Here is a 21,093-nt window from a genome sequence, read left to right on the forward strand (position 1 = left end):
CAACACAACGGAATAAAGCCACAACACAATGGAATAAAGCCACAACACAGCGGAATAAAGCCACAACACAACGGAATAAAGCCACAACACAGCGGAATAAAGCCACAACACAGCGGAATAAAGCCACAACACAGCGGAATAAAGCCACAACACAACGGAATAAAGCCACAACACAATGGAATAAAGCCACAACACAATGGAATAAAGCCACAACACAGCGGAATAAAGCCACAACACAACGGAATAAAGCCACAACACAGCGGAATAAAGCCACAACACAGCGGAATAAAGCCACAACACAGCGGAATCAAGCCACAACACAACGGAATAAAGCCACAACACAACGGAATAAAGCCACAACACAATGGAATAAAGCCACAACACAATGGAATAAAGCCACAACACAGCGGAATAAAGCCACAACACAATGGAATAAAGCCACAACACAATGGAATAAAGCCACAACACAATGGAATAAAGCCACAACACAATGGAATAAAGCCACAACACAGCGGAATAAAGCCACAACACAATGGAATAAAGCCACAACACACAACACAACGGAATAAAGCCACAACACAATGGAATAAAGCCACAACACAATGGAATAAAGCCACAACACAGCGGAATAAAGCCACAACACAATGGAATAAAGCCACAACACAACGGAATAAAGCCACAACACAGCGGAATAAAGCCACAACACAGCGGAATAAAGCCACAACACAGCGGAATCAAGCCACAACACAACGGAATAAAGCCACAACACAACGGAATAAAGCCACAACACAATGGAATAAAGCCACAACACAATGGAATAAAGCCACAACACAGCGGAATAAAGCCACAACACAATGGAATAAAGCCACAACACAATGGAATAAAGCCACAACACAGCGGAATAAAGCCACAACACAACGGAATAAAGCCACAACACAACGGAATAAAGCCACAACACAATGGAATAAAGCCACAACACAATGGAATAAAGCCACAACACAATGGAATAAAGCCACAACACAGCGGAATAAAGCCACAACACAGCGGAGTAAAGCCACAACACAACGGAATAAAGCCACAACACAATGGAATAAAGCCACAACACAATGGAATAAAGCCACTACACAACGGAATAAAGCCACAACACAATGGAATAAAGCCACAACACAGCGGAATAAAGCCACAACACAATGGAATAAAGCCACAACACAATGGAATAAAGCCACAACACAGCGGAATAAAGCCACAACACAATGGAATAAAGCCACAACACAATGGAATAAAGCCACAACACAGCAGAATAAAGCCACAACACAGCGGAATAAAGCTACAACACAGCGGAATAAAGCCACAACACAATGGAATAAAGCCACTACACAACGGAATAAAGCCACTACACAACGGAATAAAGCCACAACACAATGGAATAAAGCCACAACACAGCGGAATAAAGCCACAACACAATGGAATAAAGCCACAACACAATGGAATAAAGCCACAACACAGCGGAATAAAGCCACAACACAATGGAATAAAGCCACAACACAATGGAATAAAGCCACAACACAGCAGAATAAAGCCACAACACAGCGGAATAAAGCTACAACACAGCGGAATAAAGCCACAACACAACGGAATAAAGCCACAACACAATGGAATAAAGCCACAACACAGTGAAGTGAAGTGAAGTGAAGTGACATGTGGCCAAGTATGGTGACCCATACTAGGAATTTGTGCTCTGCATTTAACCCATCCAAGTGCACACACACAGCAGTGAACACACACACCGTGAACACACACCCGGAGCAGTGGGCAGCCATTGCTGCGGCGCCCGGGGAGCAGTTGGGGGTACGGTGCCTTGCTCAAGGGTCTCACCTCAGTCGTGGTATTGAAGGTGAGGAGAACGCTGGACATTCACTCCCCTCACCGACAATCCCTGCCGGACCTGAGACTCGAACCCATGACCTTTGGGTTACAAGTCCGACTCTCTATCCATTAGGCCACGACTGCCCCGGAATAAAGCCACAACACAGCGGAATAAAGCCACAACACAGCGGAATAAAGCCACAACACAACGGAATCAAGCCACAACACAACGGAATAAAGCCACAACACAGCGGAATAAAGCCACAACACAACGGAATAAAGCCACAACACAACGGAATCAAGCCACAACACAGCGGAATAAAGCCACAACACAGCGGAATAAAGCCACAACACAATGGAATAAAGCCACAACACAGCGGAATAAAGCCACAACACAACGGAATAAAGCCACAACACAACGGAATAAAGCCACAACACAACGGAATAAAGCCACAACACAACGGAATCAAGCCACAACACAGCGGAATAAAGCCACAACACAGCGGAATAAAGCCACAACACAATGGAATAAAGCCACAACACAGTGAAGTGAAGTGAAGTGAAGTGACATGTGGCCAAGTATGGTGACCCATACTAGGAATTTGTGCTCTGCATTTAACCCATCCAAGTGCACACACACAGCAGTGAACACACACACCGTGAACACACACCCGGAGCAGTGGGCAGCCATTGCTGCGGCGCCCGGGGAGCAGTTGGGGGTACGGTGCCTTGCTCAAGGGTCTCACCTCAGTCGTGGTATTGAAGGTGAGGAGAACGCTGGACATTCACTCCCCTCACCGACAATCCCTGCCGGACCTGAGACTCGAACCCATGACCTTTGGGTTACAAGTCCGACTCTCTATCCATTAGGCCACGACTGCCCCGGAATAAAGCCACAACACAGCGGAATAAAGCCACAACACAGCGGAATAAAGCCACAACACAACGGAATCAAGCCACAACACAACGGAATAAAGCCACAACACAGCGGAATAAAGCCACAACACAGCGGAATAAAGCCACAACACAACGGAATAAAGCCACAACACAACGGAATAAAGCCACAACACAACGGAATCAAGCCACAACACAGCGGAATAAAGCCACAACACAGCGGAATAAAGCCACAACACAATGGAATAAAGCCACAACACAGCGGAATAAAGCCACAACACAACGGAATAAAGCCACAACACAACGGAATAAAGCCACAACACAACGGAATAAAGCCACAACACAACGGAATCAAGCCACAACACAGCGGAATAAAGCCACAACACAGCGGAATAAAGCCACAACACAATGGAATAAAGCCACAACACAACGGAATAAAGCCACAACACAGCGGAATAAAGCCACAACACAGCGGAATAAAGCCACAACACAACGGAAATGCTCCCGACCACTAGGGGGCTTTAAGAGCTCTGTAAAGTTAGTTCCCATTCAGTCAATCAAGTTCGACGTTACGTCGATACAGACGTAATGGGCTCCCTAGCGAGACTCCATTATGTCAGTATCGAAGTAACGTCTCCATTCTCTCCTTCTGGGAACGGGGGTTACACTAGTAACCTAGACGTTTTCCTTGCCAATGTTCTATAGAGACGGGAGTAATATCAATACCACAATTAGTTTTAACAGTATGTAAACATTGTATATCGACATGAAATATTAATTAAAAATCACCTACGTGCAAAATAGCTTCATATTTATACATGTGAATGATTTGACGTGCTACCACTGTGCATGGTGAAGGGAACGTCTCCCAATTCCACCAAGTGGTTAAAACGTATAATTTGTATTCATTACTTATATCATTTAAAAACAGACATATTCAAATTCCAAAGCTTGTCAGTCTTACCAACAGGAAGTAATAAGCTTTGGAATTTGAACATGTCTGTTTTTAAATGTTAAACAAAGTCATTGTAGTGAATACAAATTATACGCTTTAACCACTTGGTGGAATTGGTGGATGTTCCCTTCATCATGCGCTGTATCGCGTCAAATCATTCACAAGTATAAATAAAAAGCTATTGTGCACGTAGTTGATTTTTAATGAATATTTCATGTCAATATACAATGTTTACATACTTAAAACTAATCATGGTGTTGATATCTTTGTAAAACTGTCGACTTTATAGAACAGTGGGAAGGAATACTAATATTACCGAGCTCTGAGAGCCCCCAAGTGGTCGGGAGCATTTCCGTGGTGTTGTGGCTTTATTCCGCTGTGTTGTGGCTTGATTTCGTTGTGTTGTGGCTTTATTTCGTTGTGTTGTGGCTTGTTTCCATTGTGTTGTGACTTGATTTCGTTGTGTTGTGGCTTGTTTCCATTGTGTTGTGACTTGATTTCGTTGTGTTGTGGCTTTGTTCCATTGTGTTGTGGCTCGATTTCATTGTGTATTTATTCCGTTGTGTTGTGGCTTTATTCCGTTGCGTTGTGGCTTTATTTGTGTTGTGAACTTATGTTTGCTTACGTAGGTCCCTCTCTAAATAGTGTTAAAATAACACTAAAGCAGAGTTAAAGTTAATGAGGTAATTAAGCAATTAATTAAGTGATGATTGTACATTAGTGATGAACACCTGCTGTTAACAAGCAGAATCACTAAAGAAAAGAGAAACACAAAACAGCCTTATTAATTGCTTAATTATCTCATTAACTTTAACTCTGTTTCAGTGTTACTTTAACACTATTTAGAGAGGGACAAAATGTACTCTGAGCAGAGCTGATTTAACTCTGGAGATTTTGCTGTGTAGCAACTCTGAGAAAAAAAAGTCATAATTGTGAGACATAAACTTACAATTATGAGGGAGTAAAAGTCAGAATTGTGAGATAAAAAGTTGCAATTTACTTTTTTTTTTAGCAATTCTGACTATTTCTTGCAACTGAGAAAAAAAGTCATTTTTGTTAGATATAAACTTGCAATTGTGAGGAAAAAGTCAGAATTGTGTGAGATTTAAACTCGAGGAAAAAAGTCAAAATTCACAGATCCCAGTGCCTGCATGTATTCTGCAAAAAGAAGTGTTTTTGTTGTATTTAATATAAATGTAACAGTTATGGTGATTATATTCAGCTTGAACAGAGTTTACTGATTCATTCACAAACCCTCATGTCTCAATAATCTGTTGTAGTTTTCCAGTCGTACAACAGTAAAGAGGATCAGGTGAGATGTTACCTCTCTCAACATCCTAATCATGTGCACACGATTTACACAAAACATATATATACGGCAAAAAATATAGCAAAACAACAGTTATCTGGTGAAAGCGGTTCAGATGGGCCTGCAGAAATCTATACGCACAGTCTTTTAAAATTCATTGCAGTTTAAACTTTTCTGATATATCAATAAAATGGCCCTAAATCCAGGGTTGATGTAGTTGAGTCAGCTCTTCTTCCCGGCATCTCGGTTCGATCTTGCGAGGGATATTAATCTAGCAACAGGGTCCTTGTGCCCAACCACAGCTGTCTGCCTGTCTACAATGACTAAATGCTCTTGTGTTGCTAACAGCGGGACCCCTGACAAGAGGCCCCTATACACACCCCCAAACACACTGATGTAAACTCAAATACTCACCTTGAGAGGAGACAAAGGAAGCTTAAAGGGACAGTTCACCTAAAACTGTGAATTATTGTTCATCGTTTACTCATTCCAAATCTTTTCTTCTGTCATGAAACTAGGGGAAAATAAATAAATAAATAAATAAATAAATAAATAAATAAATAAATAAATAAATAAATAAATAAATAAATATTTTTACAAACAATAATTATTAAAGCTGTCAACAAAAAAGTTTTGAATTTATTTTAAAAGATAAAGGAAGGATTATTTTTTTTTTTTTATGTACCAGTTTGTGGATGTCATACAATACTTTACATAAAGAAAATAATAATTGGTTTTGATGTGAGAATATTATATAAATCTATTTTGTAAATGGCTGCAAGCTCTGCATGTGAAGATCTGTCTTCAGAGCTCAAACAAAGCCTCTTTTACATTATATGATTATTCCGTCTTGTAAATTAAAGTGACACGTTTTGTTTTTTTCTTCATAATGTCTCGATCATTTGTCTTCAGGCCCCAGAAGTCACAAAAAGTGCAAGACGTTCCTCAGAGCTATGCACAGAAGTTCTTACACTAATTTAATTATAGCGTATACTTGCTGATATTCAGATCATAGGCGTGCTGGCAAATGTAACTGACATTTGCTCTCCACTAGAGGTCTGTTGCTATGTCAGGTTTCTCTGAAGAGCAGATGGCCACAGATGGTTTGTGGAAGCTCTCTCTTGTGCCCTCGAATTTCCTCTTGATCTGCTCGGTTCCTGGATGGAATCAGGCAGCGCATAAACTGGATTAAGCATATATGTATGTTTCTATGTTGCAGGAAATTGTTCATCTAAAATCAAGCATCCCTTCAGAAAATGAATCTGAATGTTGTTGTCTTAGATTCACAGCTTAACTATGCCATGACGATTTCAATTCAGTGTACAGTGGAATTATATTTCACAGATGTATCCATAAATTTGTAAAAAAAATATCTCATATATCTTTGTAATAGCTCATACCTGCCTCCCTGTCTTTTCTCTTGGCTCAATTTTCCCTAAACATTCACACATCTGTGCTCACAAATTGCTTCTGTTACTGCCATTATTACAAGTAGCCGACTACATTGAAACAGGATATGAAGTGGAACCAAAAATTTACGACCATGTGACATTCTCAAAGTGAACGCTTTAGGGAATTCGTCACAGTGTACTGAGGCAATAGACTATTTACTATAGAAGTCATTAAACATGCTCAAAGCTCTGCTTTTGCATCATAAAAAGGACATTTATGAAAACCGCTTTGTATTTCCCAGTCACCTAATTACTAAGTATTATTAACCGGATTCATAAGTTGACACTAAGTTGTCTGGAGAGCTTCAAAAGAAGCATAAAAAGGCACACTTCCTACTGGTGTGTCATTAAAGAGGTTATAAATTGCATTCATTGTTCATATTTAACCCTCTGTTGCACATTGCCTCTGGGAAACAAACTCATTTTCTTCACTTTGCAAGACCGAGATGCATGTATGACGGCAATAAAATAGTTAAAATTGCCTATGGAATTTTGCTTCCACCATGAAATAATTTATATATATATATATATATATATATATATATATATATATATATATATATATATATATATATATATATATATATATATATATATATATATATATATATATATATATATATATATATGACGATTGCGACCTTTTATCTCATGATTCTGATTTTTCTTCTCGCAATTGTGAGTTTACTTTTTTCTCAAAATTGCTGATATAAAACTCACAATTGCATGATCAAAAGTCAGAATTGCGAGATATAAAGTCGCAATTGTGTTATAAAGTTAGAATTGCGTGATATAAGCTCACAATTGCGAGTTATAAAGTCTGAGTAAAAATTTAGAAATGCGAAAAACTGACTATTTTGCAATTGCGAGTTTATATCTCGCAATTATTACTTTTTTCTCAAAATTGCTGATATAAAGTTACAATTGCATTCTAAAGTCGCAATTCTGACTTTTTTCTTGCAATTGTGAGTTTACATCTCCCAATTCTTACTTTTTTCTTAAATTTGCTGATATAAAGTCGCAATATAAAGTCAGAATTGCGTGATATAAACTCGCAATTGCAAGTTTATATCTCACAATTCTTACTTTTTTCTCAAAATTGGTGATATAAAGTCGCAATTGCGTGATATAAAGTCAGAATTGCTTGATATCTCGCAATTGCAAGTTATAAAGTAAGAAAAAAATTGGAATTGCGAAAAAAATTCTATTTCACAACTTTTACTCAAAACTTTTTACTTTTTTCTCAAAATTGCTGATATAAAGTTACAATTGCATTATAAAGTCGCAATTCTGACTTTTTTCTTGCAATTGAGTTTTTCGCAATTGCAAGTTTATATCTTGCAATTCTTACTTTTTTCTTAAAATTGGTGATATAAAGTCGCAATTGCGTGTTATAAAGTCTGAGAAAAAAGTCTGAAAAATTCTGACTTTATTTCGCAATTGTGAGTTTATATCTTGCAATTCTTACTTTTTTCTTCAAAATTGCTGATATAAATTCGCAATTGCTTGTTATATAGTCAGAATTGCAAGATATAAATTCACAATTGTGAGTTATAAAGTCTGAGAAAAAAAATCAGAATTGCAAAAAAAATTCTATTTCACAATTGCGAGTCTATATCTCCCAATTCTTACTTTTTTTCTCAAAATTGCTGATTTAAAGTCGCAATTGCGTGTTATAAAGTCTGAGAAAAAAGTCTGAAAAATTCTGACTTTATTTCGCAATTGTGAGTTTATATCTTGCAATTCTCAGAAAGTCAGAATTGCTTGATATCTCACAATTGCGAGTTATAAAGTCTGAGAAAAAAAATCTGAATTGCGAAAAAAATTCTATTTCACAATTGCGAGTCTATATTTCACAATTCTTACTTTTATTTCTCAAAATTGCTAATTTAAAGTCGCAATTGCGAGTTATAAAGTCTGAGAAAAAAGTCTGAAAAATTCTGACTTTATTTCGCAATTGTGAGTTTATATCTTGCAATTCTTACTTTTTTCTTCAAAATTGCTGATATAAATTCGCAATTGCTTGTTATATAGTCAGAATTGCAAGATATAAATTCACAATTGTGAGTTATAAAGTCTGAGAAAAAAAATCAGAATTGCAAAAAAAATTCTATTTCACAATTGCGAGTCTATATCTCCCAATTCTTACTTTTTTTCTCAAAATTGCTGATTTAAAGTTGCAATTGCGAGTTATAAAGTCTGAGAAAAAAGTCTGAAAAATTCTGACTTTATTTTGCAATTGTGAGTTTATATCTTGCAATTCTTACTTTTTTCCTCAAAATTGCTGATTTAAAGTCGCAATTGCGAGTTATAAAGTCTGACAAAAAAGTTTGAAAAATTCTGACTTTATTTCGCAATTGTGAGTTTATTTCTTGCAATTCTTACTTTTTTCCTTAAAATTGCTGCTATAAAGTCGCAATTGCTTGTTATAAAGTCAGAATTGCAAGATATATATTCGCAATTATGAGTTATAAAGTCTGAGAAAAAAAATCTAAATTGCAAAAAAAATTCTATTTCACAATTGCGAGTCTATATCTCCCAATTCTTACTTTTTTTCTCAAAATTGCTGATTTAAAGTTGCAATTGCGAGTTATAAAGTCTGAGAAAAAAGTCTGAAAAATTCTGACTTTATTTCGCAATTGTGAGTTTATATATTGCAATTCTTACTTTTTTTCTTCAAAATGCTGATATAAAGTCGCAATTGCCTGTTATAAAGTCAGAATTGCAAGATATACATTCGCAATTGTGAGTTATAAAGTTTAAGAAAAAAGGCGTAATTGCGGAAAAAAATCTGACTTTATTTCACTTGAGACTTTATACTACGCAATTCTGAAAAAAAGTCCGAATTGCAAGATGTAAACTCACAATTGTGCAAAAAGTCACTTTTATTTTTTTTATTCTGTGGCGGAAACAAGCTTCTATAGTTGCTTCTTCTGTCAGACACAGTTTAAGTAAAGAGTGCCTGAGAAAAACAGGTTGTCCTGATTCAGTATCTGCTGTTAGATATTATATTATTGTTATACTGTTATATTTATTTGACCCTTTCCATGTCTTGTATGAGTGGGTGCTTTTGGACAGAATATGAAGTTGCAATGCGGACCACATTTCATGCCAAATCTTTCATGCCAAGTTCTCAAAGCTAGTTCTTATATCTTAAGACTAGAGTGGAAGAAAAGTTTAAAATATTCTTCAGGAACCTAAAAAATTTCCTTCATTTGTATCTATGACACTGTCTATGGAATATGAACATGAATGTGACTCTGTAGTGTCTGTGTTGCCGATAGCAGACTAAGCTCACGGTGGAGCGAGGCGTGGTGACGATCTAAATCGGCCAATTACATCCATTCATCCCTCGTTCATCACTCTGTTTGTCTGTCGAATGTTTGCTGACGGATCAGAGCCGTGGATCCATTCCAGCGCTTTTCCACATGATTAGATGGAACTAATTATTCTCACATCTCACGCTCAGTCTGGAATAAACTAATTACCCGTCTCTTAATGAAGGGAGAAAGGATTCCTGCAAGAATTCCTGCAAACGCCTTTCTGATCCGCACTCATCTAAAAATTTAGTTGGAAGTTAATTGGATGTCCAGAAGATTGAAAGACCTGCAATAACAGAAAACAAAGCCAAAATATGAATGTTAAAAAAATGTGGTGTGAGACATTTGTTTTACCGTAGGGAGCAGCACATTGCTGTTAATTGCTCGCTTGATTAATAGATCTGATTAAACGAGAGCAGTGATTAACATATGTGACCAGAAGAGAGGAAGCTGATGTAATTAAAACACAAATCATTAATGTAAATATGAAAACAGGATTAGGTCGGTTATCTAATGGGCAGGGATGCCCACAGCAAATAATTATGTGTATAAAATAACCTACAATCTAGGACCCGGAAATGTACTCACCCCCATGTCATCCAAGATGTCTTTCTTCCTTTAGTTGAAAAGAAATTAAGGTTTTTGAGAAAAAACATTCAGGGATTTTTCTCCATATAGTGGACTTCAACAGGGTTCAATGGGTTGAAGGTCCAAATTGCAGTTTCAGTGCAGCTTTAAAGAGCTCTACATGATCCCAGACGAGGAATACGGGTCTTCTCTAGGTGAAACGATCAGTCATTTTCTAAAACAAATAAAGGTTATATACTTTTTAACCACAAATGCTCATCTTGCACAAGCTCTGCGATGTGCCAATGACAAACAAGATACCTCCTGTGGCCAGTCCATTCCTGGCAATGAGAGCAAATCCGACCTGTTTGTCTTTAGATAGGCCATTAAAGAACCAGGGCTGTTCTATCGGGCATGCTGGAGATTAGGTCACAGGTCTTAGAGGCCAAATGTAGCTCACTTTGCGTGGACATATGTGTCCTCCTTTAATTAGCAAAAATACATAATCTTGACTCACAGAGCCAGGTTTTTCGCTCATCACTGAGCCATTTGCTCCCTGGAGCATTTTAAAACCACCTTTAGCAAATGCAAACAGACATTTTCCATGAGAGGCATCTGGGGACAATCGTTTTCTTCTTTCCATTTTTTTTACACAGCAATTCAGCATAAAGTTGCATTCAGGGCACAACTGGGAGATGAAAAGGAGGATGTAGTGCAGAAGTTCACAGACAGGACTAATACTGAGCAAGAGAGACAGAAACTCGAGGGAAGTGTTCAGAAAACAATAACATGCAAAGTATGCACGACTACAAAGGGCACACAGCGAATTTTAATCAAAACGAAAATGTGCTGATAATTGCTGCCGAGTGAATTGTGCGGCTCTATGTGAATGCGCCTGTTGTCTTCGCAGAGATGGTTTTGCTCTCTGCCGCAGCTCGACATTGTTAATGAAATGCAAAGATGTGTATGCACAAATGTGTCAATCCTTTGCTAGTCAATAAACCTTTGAGCTGAACAACAACCCGGGGAATAGCGATTAAGCAAGAAATTCTCCTTTTTTTCTCAACGAAATGAAAATTCTGTCATCATTTACTCACCCTCATGACGTTCCAAACCTGAATGGTGTTCTTTCTTCTGTGGAGCACAAAAATATTATTCTGGAAAAATATTCATTCATTAAATACTGACTCAGGTATTCAAATTAAACAGTGTCCTTGCTTAAATACCTTTCTAAAACGCAGCAATAGGCTAAGATAACAATTTTTGCTGTTATGTGTTGGCAGTATCCCAGGAAAAAACTCCTGTTGTATTGTGGGTCAGCCTTCCAAGATCAGACCTCTGTGAACTGCCCTTCTGCTCCATAATTTATCTTAAATGCGTGAGTTTTTATGCGTTTTGGCTGTTCATTTACTGCATTTTGGGGACCTGAAAATGCAAACTTTTGAAAAAGGGTTTCAAAGTGCGAGTTTTTGAAAGCTATACCACTATCGTCTCCTGTGATATCATGTGCATGCGTACATGTTCTATAGGCGCATAGTGTTTTTTTTACAAAGTGACATCGCCAACTACTGGTCTGGAAGCAGAATACAACATTTTCATGCGTTTCCGCAGATCTGCGTGAACGAGGATCATTTTTACAAAAGTGTCATCTGTGAAAAACGCAAGGGAAATTAACAAATGTGAAGCAGGAAACAAACATCCAGAAAGGGCTTTAAAATACAGGCCCAAAAACCATGTCCAAATACACCAATCAGGCATAACTGAGAGGTGAAGTGAATAACACTGATTATCTCTTCATCGCGGCACCTGTTAGTGGGTGGGTGTAACACGGTCAGTAGACGTGGGAAGAAGGAGGCGGGAACCGGCGAACATTCAACAAAACTTTAATCTCAAAATAAACAAACAAAACGAAAGTAATGCCGGCAGACCCTCGCGGATGTCTGCCGGCCACACAAACATAATAAAACATAAAATAATATCCAGGCCTGGTCCTCTCTCGTCCTCCACGGTCGTCGCTCCTCCTTTTATGCTCCCGGAGCTCCTCCGTGAGAGACTCAAGACCGGTGCGCTTCCCAGGTGATGCTTGTTATCACTTGCGTCACCGGCCTCGCGCCGTTCCCTCACGGCTCTCGCCCGCCCTGGTCGCCACAGTGGGATATATTTAACCTGACTACGTCAGACTTCCTACTTCCGCTCATTTCATTTCGCTTCTGTACTCAGTCTGATACAGCGTCAGAGCTTTCTGTTTGCCACCGGTCTGGAAACAGCCGGGCCAATCAACGAACAGAGGGCGGGCTGAGAGCCGTGACGTAGATGCTAAGCGCCGAGATTTACATTGTAGGTTAGAAAAATCGAAAACCGAAACGACCGCGGAAATGGGAAACGAGACACGGGATGCAATTCGCTCTGTTATGGAGAACATTCAACTCTTTTTCAAACTGAAGCCAGAACAAGAAGAGTGTTTGATAAACATTTGTTTTATCAGGTGTTTACAACAGGTTTACAGTGCAAGTTCAATCATAGATTTGAGTTCGATGCATGATGTCTGTGCTTCGATGCGGCTGTACAGGCGCATAACATTCGTCATAACTAAACGTATCTGATTGGCTTACGGGTAACCAATGATTTTAAACTTCAGACAAGCGCCCCCTAACGAGAGAGAAAACACTTCTCTATTATGCCATTCCAGACTCTGTCTACGAAGCAAAGTGAAGTAGCAGAGTCTGGTATTACCAGGCTAGGATATATTAGGCAGCAAGTGAACAATTTATCCTGAAAGTTGATGTGTTAGAAGCAGGAAGAATGGGCAAGTGTAAGGATTTGAGCGAGTTTGATAAGGGCCAAATTGTGATGGCTAGACGCCTGGGTCAGAGCATCTCCAATACTTTAGCTCTTGTGGGGTGTTCCCGGTCTGCAGTGGTCAGTATCTATCAAAAGTGGTCCAAGGAAGGAACAGTGGTGAAACGATGACATGCTGACCCCTGTCCACCGCCAAAAGCACCAATAGTGGGCACGTGAGCATCAGAACTGGACCACAGAGCAATGGAAGAGGGTGGCCTGGTCTGATGAATTATGTTTTCTTTTACATCTCGTGGATGGCCGGGTGCGTCGCTTATCTAGAACACATGGCACCAGGATGCAGTATGGGAAGACGGCAAGCTGAGGGAGGCAGTGTGATGCTTTGGGCAATGTTCTGCTGGGAAACCTTGGGTCCTGCCAACCATGTGGATGTTACTTTGACACTTACCTCCTTCCTAAGCATTGTTGCAGATCATGTACACCCTTTCATGGAAACAGTATTCCCTGGTGGCTGTGGCCTCTTTCAGCAGGATAATGTGTAAAAATGGTTCAGGAATGGTTTGAGGAGCACAACAAGAAGTTTGAGGTGTTGACTTGGCCTCCAAATTCTCCAGAACTCAATCCAATTGAGCATCTGTGGGATTTGCTGAACAAAAAGTCTGATCCATGGAGGCTCCACCTCACAACTTACAGGACTTAAAAGGATCTGCTGCTAACATCTTGGTGCAGATACCACAGCACACCTTCAGGGGTCTAGTGGAGTCCATGCCTCGACGAGTCAGAGCTGTTTTGGCAGCAAAAATGGGACCAACACCATATTAGGAAGGTGGTTATAATGTTATGCCTGATTGGTGTATAATGATACTACATTTTACAACTAAATATTTTTTGTTCTCTTCTTCTCTGTATTACACTTGCACTCTAGTTTTCTATTGTGATATTGTTCCTGTATGACAAATTGCTTGTTTTTCATAATCAGTAAGTTGCTTTGAATAAAAGCATCTGCTAAAAGCTTTAAACACAAATGTGATTAAAGCTATTTTTTTCCTACATTAATTTAGTGCTAAATTGTTGGTAAATATTGATACATGTATAATTGTGTAATAAAATACTGTTAAACTAAATATCAAAGAGCCCAAACTACTGGAAAAACACACAAAAAAAGCACACAAATCTATATTCCATGTTGATCCAAACTGATTTTTCTTCTCTCCTCTTTAATATTTCAATTACATTCATTAAAAACAGTCAGGCACGAGTAAAACGAGTAGAGCCATGTCTCATAGGTATTTGTCTCGGAGCACAGCACTGGAAAACAGCACTGCTGTGCTCACTGATGAACACAATGAGGCAGCCAGTGAAATTTATTCACACTGCAACATGCACTACGTCCAGCTGCTTTATATCAGCTAGACTCTCAGAAAAAAAAGGTACAGTGCGTAAGCTGTCACTGGGGTGGTACAATTTCAAAATTGCATATTAGTACCTGAAAGGGTTAGTTAAACCAAAAATGAAAATTCTGTCATTTATTACTCACCCTCATGTTGTTTCACACCTCTAAGACCTTCGTTCATCTTTGGAACACAAATTAAGATATTTTTGATAAAATCCGATGGATCAGTGAGGCATGCATTGACAGCAAGATAATTAACACTTCCAGATGCCAGGAAAGCTACTAAAGACATATTTAAAACAGCTCATGTGAGTACAGTGGTTCAACCTTAATGTTAAGAAGCGACGAGAATACTTTTTGTGTGCCAAAAAAACAAAATAATAACTTTATTCAACAATATCTAGTGATGGGCGATTTCAAAACACTGCTTCATGAAGCGTCAAAGCTTTTGTTTCAAATCAATTGTTGGAAGCGTGTGTCAAAATGCCAAATTCACGCCCCCCAGTGGTGAACTGTTGAAATTTCAAAACACTTATGGTTTACTGAAATCACATGACTTTGGCTATCCGAACCACTGATTCGAAACAAAAGATTCGTGAAGCTTCAAGAAGCAGTGTATTGAATTCGCCCATCACTAGATATTGTTGAATAAAGTCTTTATTTTGGGGGTTTTTTTTGGCACACAAAAAGTATACTTGTCGCTTTATAACATTAAAGTTGAACCACTGTAGTCACATGAACTGTTTTAAATATGTTTTTAGTAGCTTTCTGGGTATCGGAAAGTGTTAATTATCTTGCTTGCAGTGGAGGCTTCACTGATCCATTGGATTTTATGAAAAATATCTTAATTTGTGTTCTGAAGATGAACGAAGGTCTTACAGGCGTGTAACGACATGAGTGAGAGTAATTAATGACAGAATTTTCATTTTTGTGTGAACTAACCCTTCAAAGTGTACTGTCCCAGTGACAGTTTTTACTTTTTTTTTTTTTCCTGAGAGTGTAGGAAAGAACATTTCATGTACCTTTTCTCAATTCACTCATATCTAATTCTGTCTTATAATTAAAAAAATGTTGTTTTGATAAGTTTTAAAGCAGTAACACACACACAAATATGTTTTCCCAAAGTTTGAAGCATGAATTATGTAGTTTAAAATACAAGACAGTGTTACTGTTATCAATTTTTGTGCTTACAATTTAACATCTCATTTTAACAAAGCAACTTTGTGAAAAAAAGTAAGGAGACAACAGAGAAAAGACAATGATAGTTTATTTGTAACCTTATCTTGTGTATGAACTACAAACTCTGATTTCTATAATCGATCTCCATCTTTTTTTTTTTTTTAAGGTCATGAAATAATGTTTACATGAAAATCAATCCAGTCGTCTTTTACAGCATATCTCGCTCTCTTTTTTTTATCTTTTAGAACAGGTTGGCACATGTAAAATTAAAATTTAAAAAGTTTTTGTTTTGTTTTTTTGTTTTTATTTTCAAAATTTCTTTTTATAGAAATCTACCACTAGAACAGCATTCCCTCTCAGAGACGAAAAGAAAGAAGTTACGTGGAACGGAGAGAAAAGCATCTCGTTCCCTCCTTAACCGAAACCCAAAACACAGATGTGTTTACATGATGGGACAGAACATACCAAAAAAAAAAAAAAAAAAAAAAAACCTCATGGAATTTTTCCAAAAATTGACAATTTAAGACAATGATCCAAATCTTCAAAATAAATAAATAAAATGCTGAACTGAAAGCAACACTCAACTCAATAACTTGGTTTACATTTGTGCTAAACTCCATTGGCAATAAGGATCTTCTTTTGCTGTAATGAACCTGTGTTTAGATTAACGTCAATTTCAGTGACAACACAAAATAAAATCAGAAAGACAAGGAAATTAATTAAGATTCGAAAGAGCAGCATATCCAGATGAAGAACAGTCTTTTTTTGCACGCTTGTATATCTTGATTAGAAAATATACCAGATGGCCTTTGCTTCTAGTGGGCAGGAGGTACGCTCAAAAACTTTTTTGTAATGTACTGAAATAGCAAAGCTGACAAACATAATTGCATTAGATCTTGAAAAATCAGAGTGCATCTGGTGTGTGAACAAAATACGATACTGAAAGGTTCACCAAATGCCACATGGTACCAGTCAGCATCTGTATTAACACTAAAAAAAAAGCAAGAGAAAAATCTTTCTGTCAGTCCCCTGTGAATTTTGCATTAATTATGAATGGCCGAAACGAAACGAACGAATCTGAATAAAATGTCACAGGTTTATTGGTTTACTTCAAATTACCTATAGCCCTCTAGATTGCTTTATAGATTAAATGATGCACTTCAAATGAGTCCACTTTGGTTCTTTCACCCAGCCTCGCTCTCCCATTTGACTCATACATTTACATTTACAGTGTCAACCCAATGTCTGTCGACTACTCACCGCCCCCACCCGCCCTGTCCAAGGTCACTGGTTTCTATAGTGACCGTCTCAGGCCATTCTGATTTCATAAATTAATTCATAATCTCAAGTCATTCCCTCTGCAGCCAAAGACTACAGCATGTGTAAAGCCAAAGATGGATGTATCCTTCTCGGTCTGTACCGAAAATAAATAAAAGTGATTGAATACGATTTAGAAGTTTAAAAAGAATTGCATAACTGCCTATAAAAAGACTGACAGCGCAGAATGTTGGAAGATAGAATATGGAGGGAAAAAAGAACCAGTGAGAGGAATCTACAGAATCTATAAAGACACACCTGTGGCATCTTTGGAAGCCTTAGATCTGACTTTGCCCTATTATTCAGGGTTCTATGTCTGGTTTTTTAGACCATCCCAGAATTCATTCAACTATATCCATGGAGAGCACCAAGATAAAATGGATTGCAATGCTATGTCAGTATCTATATGCTTTTGCCATTCCAATCTGTCAACCTTTGAATAAAGGCCTACAGTCTTCGGCCCCCTGCCCATATAGCATTTGGTATGAGTATTGGGAAAGTCTAGTAGGGTGTCAAGGATGAACTGCCACAAGAACTCACGATGTTGTTTGCTATGTTAAAGAAGATGCAGAAAACTGCTTAAGAACATAAAGCTTATTTTAAGCAGGAGATGCCTAAAAATGCATGTAAAAGCAAGTGGGCCAACCCCAAATGCTATCTTAATCATAAATCTTCTAGTCTGAGCACAGAAATGATTCAAAATCTATTCAAAATAGACATGTGTTCCTGACATTTGGCCAGGTTTTAAATGGGAACATGTTTCCAGGGCTCTTTGTTCTAATTTTTAGAGTATAGAAGCCAGGTATACATCTGCATATAATTTGTAGCAGCCATCCCTGCTGAAAAAAATATCTGGTTTAAGCTTGTCTCCCAACCTGTCCAATTGAAAAGTGCCCAAAACCCGTCTAAAACCAGCCAACAGATGGGCCTGACCAAGCTTGGAGACCAACCATGACCAGCAAACCAGCTTAATCTGGTTTAAAAAGCTTATTTTTCAGCAAGGGTAACTGAATAATGTGATATTGTCAAATATCGCTAATTAAGGGGAGTCAAAAATTAAATCATTTAGAATTAACGTGATCCGTTTAAACAATTATGGCGTGGGATGTTTTGTAATATGACAATCTATAACCTAATATTTTAAAAGTATTGACATTAAAAGTGAATTTTGAGGTTTCAGACAGATTCAGCTGCAAATGACTTTGAATTGGGTCCACACATACAGAACGACAAATTTAAACAGAGTTTAAAAGCAAATTAGTAAACCAACAACTCTTAAAATAACATTAAAAAAACATGGAGAAATAATTGCTGGAAAAATAATTGCTGATTACATCTTTTCTTGATTAAACCACAATAGTTATTTTCCTTAAATAAATAACTTCTGTTGTAAAGACACTTTTGAAACTGTTGACGTACACTCAACTCCCAATGTCCTTTTCTACCCATCAACATCCTTCTTATACGTCTTGCATCGGTCTATTGTCTTTGTTTCGACTATCTTCAAAATCGATATGTCACACACTGTTCCTTAAGAGTTTTAGAGGTCTTTTTTTTTCTGCGTTTAATCCCCATTATGAAAAGCAGTTCAGATCTGGGTTTCTTGTACATTGTCTTTTGAGCTGGCCCGAATTAGCAAAGGTTCGTGGGCAGAGCTGTGTATAGAATTGATGGTGGAGGCATGGTTGTACACAGTCTTGTAAGCAGTGTAATGATTCAGGTGCTCATGCTCCAGTGGGGGAAGGGCAAGATGGCCCTCCATGGTAGGTCCACCCGTTACGCAATCCTCATCCACGTTGATAATCTCAATGGTTCGTGTCGGTGCGTGGTGGTTCTGCTGGTGATGCTGTTTGCGCATTTTATAAAAGATGATCAGCATGACGGCGGCCATCAGTGTGATGGCCACAAAGCAACCGATGATGATCTTAGTGGTCTTCATGACCTCATCCAAGGTGTTGAGGGAGCCGTCGATCAGGGCCGTGACAGGGATGGTGTAGGTCTTGTCGGTGGCCTTTGTGGACATTGGCGTCCGTGCTGTGGTGGTGGTAGTGGTGGTGAAGGAAGGTGGTAAAGTCTCCCAAATTCCAGAAGAAGGAGTGGGGCCGCCTTTCTGCTGTACCGTTGGGTGGCCCTCATCATGTGACGCTTCTGTGGTCTCAACGGTAACTGTAGTGAAGTAACTGAAGCTGCTGTTCTCTGTCGAGGACACGTTGAGTGTAGCCGAGGCTGTTGTGTTGCCTGCGGAGTTGCTCACCATACAAGTGTATGTTCCAGTGTCCTGCATCGTGACATTGGTAAAGTTTAACGTCCCATCGTTGAGCACGGAAATGCGTACCTTGTACGCCCCATGCGTCATGATGGACCCATTGGGCGTGATCCAGCTGACTGAGGTCAAAGAATTCGCTCGACATTTCAGTTCTGCTGCCATTCCCTCAGTCACGTTCAGGTCCGCCGGTGGCTCCACGATCACTGGTGCATAACAATGGAAATAGTTCTGGTCGAGTTCGCCGATGTAGCGCCCTTTGTGGCTAGTAGGTGACGCACAGCGGGCGCAGCAACTGGTATTGGCCGGCACCATTTCCTTTAGCCACCAGCTGAGCCAGAGGATGTCACAGTTGCAATTCCAGGGGTTGTGGTGCAAGTGTACCCTCTCCAAGTGATGTAGTGGGGTGAAGAGGTCATGAGGCAGGAGGGTAAGGTTATTGTGGGCCAAATTGAGCTCCACAAGGGACTGGAGATCATCAAAGGCATTTCTCTCGATCGTCTGGATCTGCGCATGCATCATCCACAGTTTCTGTAAGTGGACGAGGCCTTTGAAAGACCCTGGCCTAATTATAGAGAGCTGGTTTCCTGACATCTCCAACTCATCCAAACGAACAAGAGGAATGAGGTTGGGGATCTCCTTCAAGTTGCACATGCCCAGGTTCAGGTACCGCAAGTTGCTTAGGCCTTCAAAGGCACCTTCTGAGATATAAGAGAGCCTTTTCAACTCACCCAAGTCTAGCCTTCGCAGCGATGGTACACGGTTGAAGGCATAAGAGGGTATACTCTCAATAGGGTTATTCCTCAACCAAAGCTCCTTAAGTTTGGACAGGTACTCGAAAGCCCCATTGGGGATTGTGGTTAAACGGTTATCGAAGAGCTCCAGAGTGTTGAGGTTGGCCAGCCCATTGAAAGCGCCGATTTCGATGTTGCGGATATGGTTTTTGCTGAGCTGTAGGATTTCCAGGTGCCTCAAATGCTTGAAGCTGTCAACCTTAATCACCTGGATGAGGTTCTCCTGAAGGTTCAGGTACCTTGTGTTGGTGGAAATACCATCAGGTACATCTCGAAGGCCACGTCGCGTACAAATGACCTTGCTGAACTGGTTGCTACAAGAGCAGACGGAGGGGCAGGTCTGCGCTCGCACCAGGCCAGCCACCACCAGAAGCTGCAGGGCCAGTGACAGCACGAACAATGGGTCGGACAGGGCCCGGTTCCACCTAGGACCTCTCATCGTCTGCTGCATCAGGGAGGAGGTCATCTTGTTTATCATTCATAATTCGCTGACAGGTTCTCCACTCTTTGGGAAGGGTTTTATTAGGCCAAACTACAAAAAAAGAGAGAGAAAGAACCATGTAAGGTTTGGAATACTACCGTAGACAACACTGACTGACACCAGTCAATGCTAATACAGGTATATACAAAGGATAAATACTAAATTGTCAATCTTATTGAGTTTTATTTGCACATACTCTTTAGTGCCAGATTCACTAAATTAATTGTGAAAATTAGCCAAAGATACTGCAATAAAAGCTGTGCTGCAATCAATTTGCATGCTGAAAATCTCCAATAAAAAGAGACTAATAAATAAGTAAATTGGAAAAACTAGGTGGAAAAGAATAAGCACTGCAATCTTTTTTGTCACATTAATACACAAACACAGACTGTATAGCCACACAAGTCCTTTTAGCCCAGTGGAAGTGAATCACAGACAAAACATTTTCACACACACGTACCGTAGGTGACCTTGGAAGAGTGTTTCATATCCATTTCATTTTTTT

General features: G+C 39.1%; 1 protein-coding gene across 1 annotated transcript; it reads right to left on the reverse strand.

The window, feature by feature from the left end:
- Window positions 1–18,638: 18,638 nt before the first annotated feature.
- lrrc4ca (leucine rich repeat containing 4C, genome duplicate a) lies at window positions 18,639–20,585 on the reverse strand. The gene has a single exon (XM_067380097.1). It carries the CDS (start codon window positions 20,583–20,585, stop codon window positions 18,639–18,641), a length of 1,947 nt encoding a protein of 648 aa, XP_067236198.1.
- Between the last annotated feature and the right edge of the window lie 508 nt (window positions 20,586–21,093).

The sequence above is a fragment of the Chanodichthys erythropterus genome, chromosome 24 (assembly GCF_024489055.1).
Source record: "Chanodichthys erythropterus isolate Z2021 chromosome 24, ASM2448905v1, whole genome shotgun sequence".
Classification (NCBI taxonomy): domain Eukaryota; kingdom Metazoa; phylum Chordata; class Actinopteri; order Cypriniformes; family Xenocyprididae; genus Chanodichthys; species Chanodichthys erythropterus.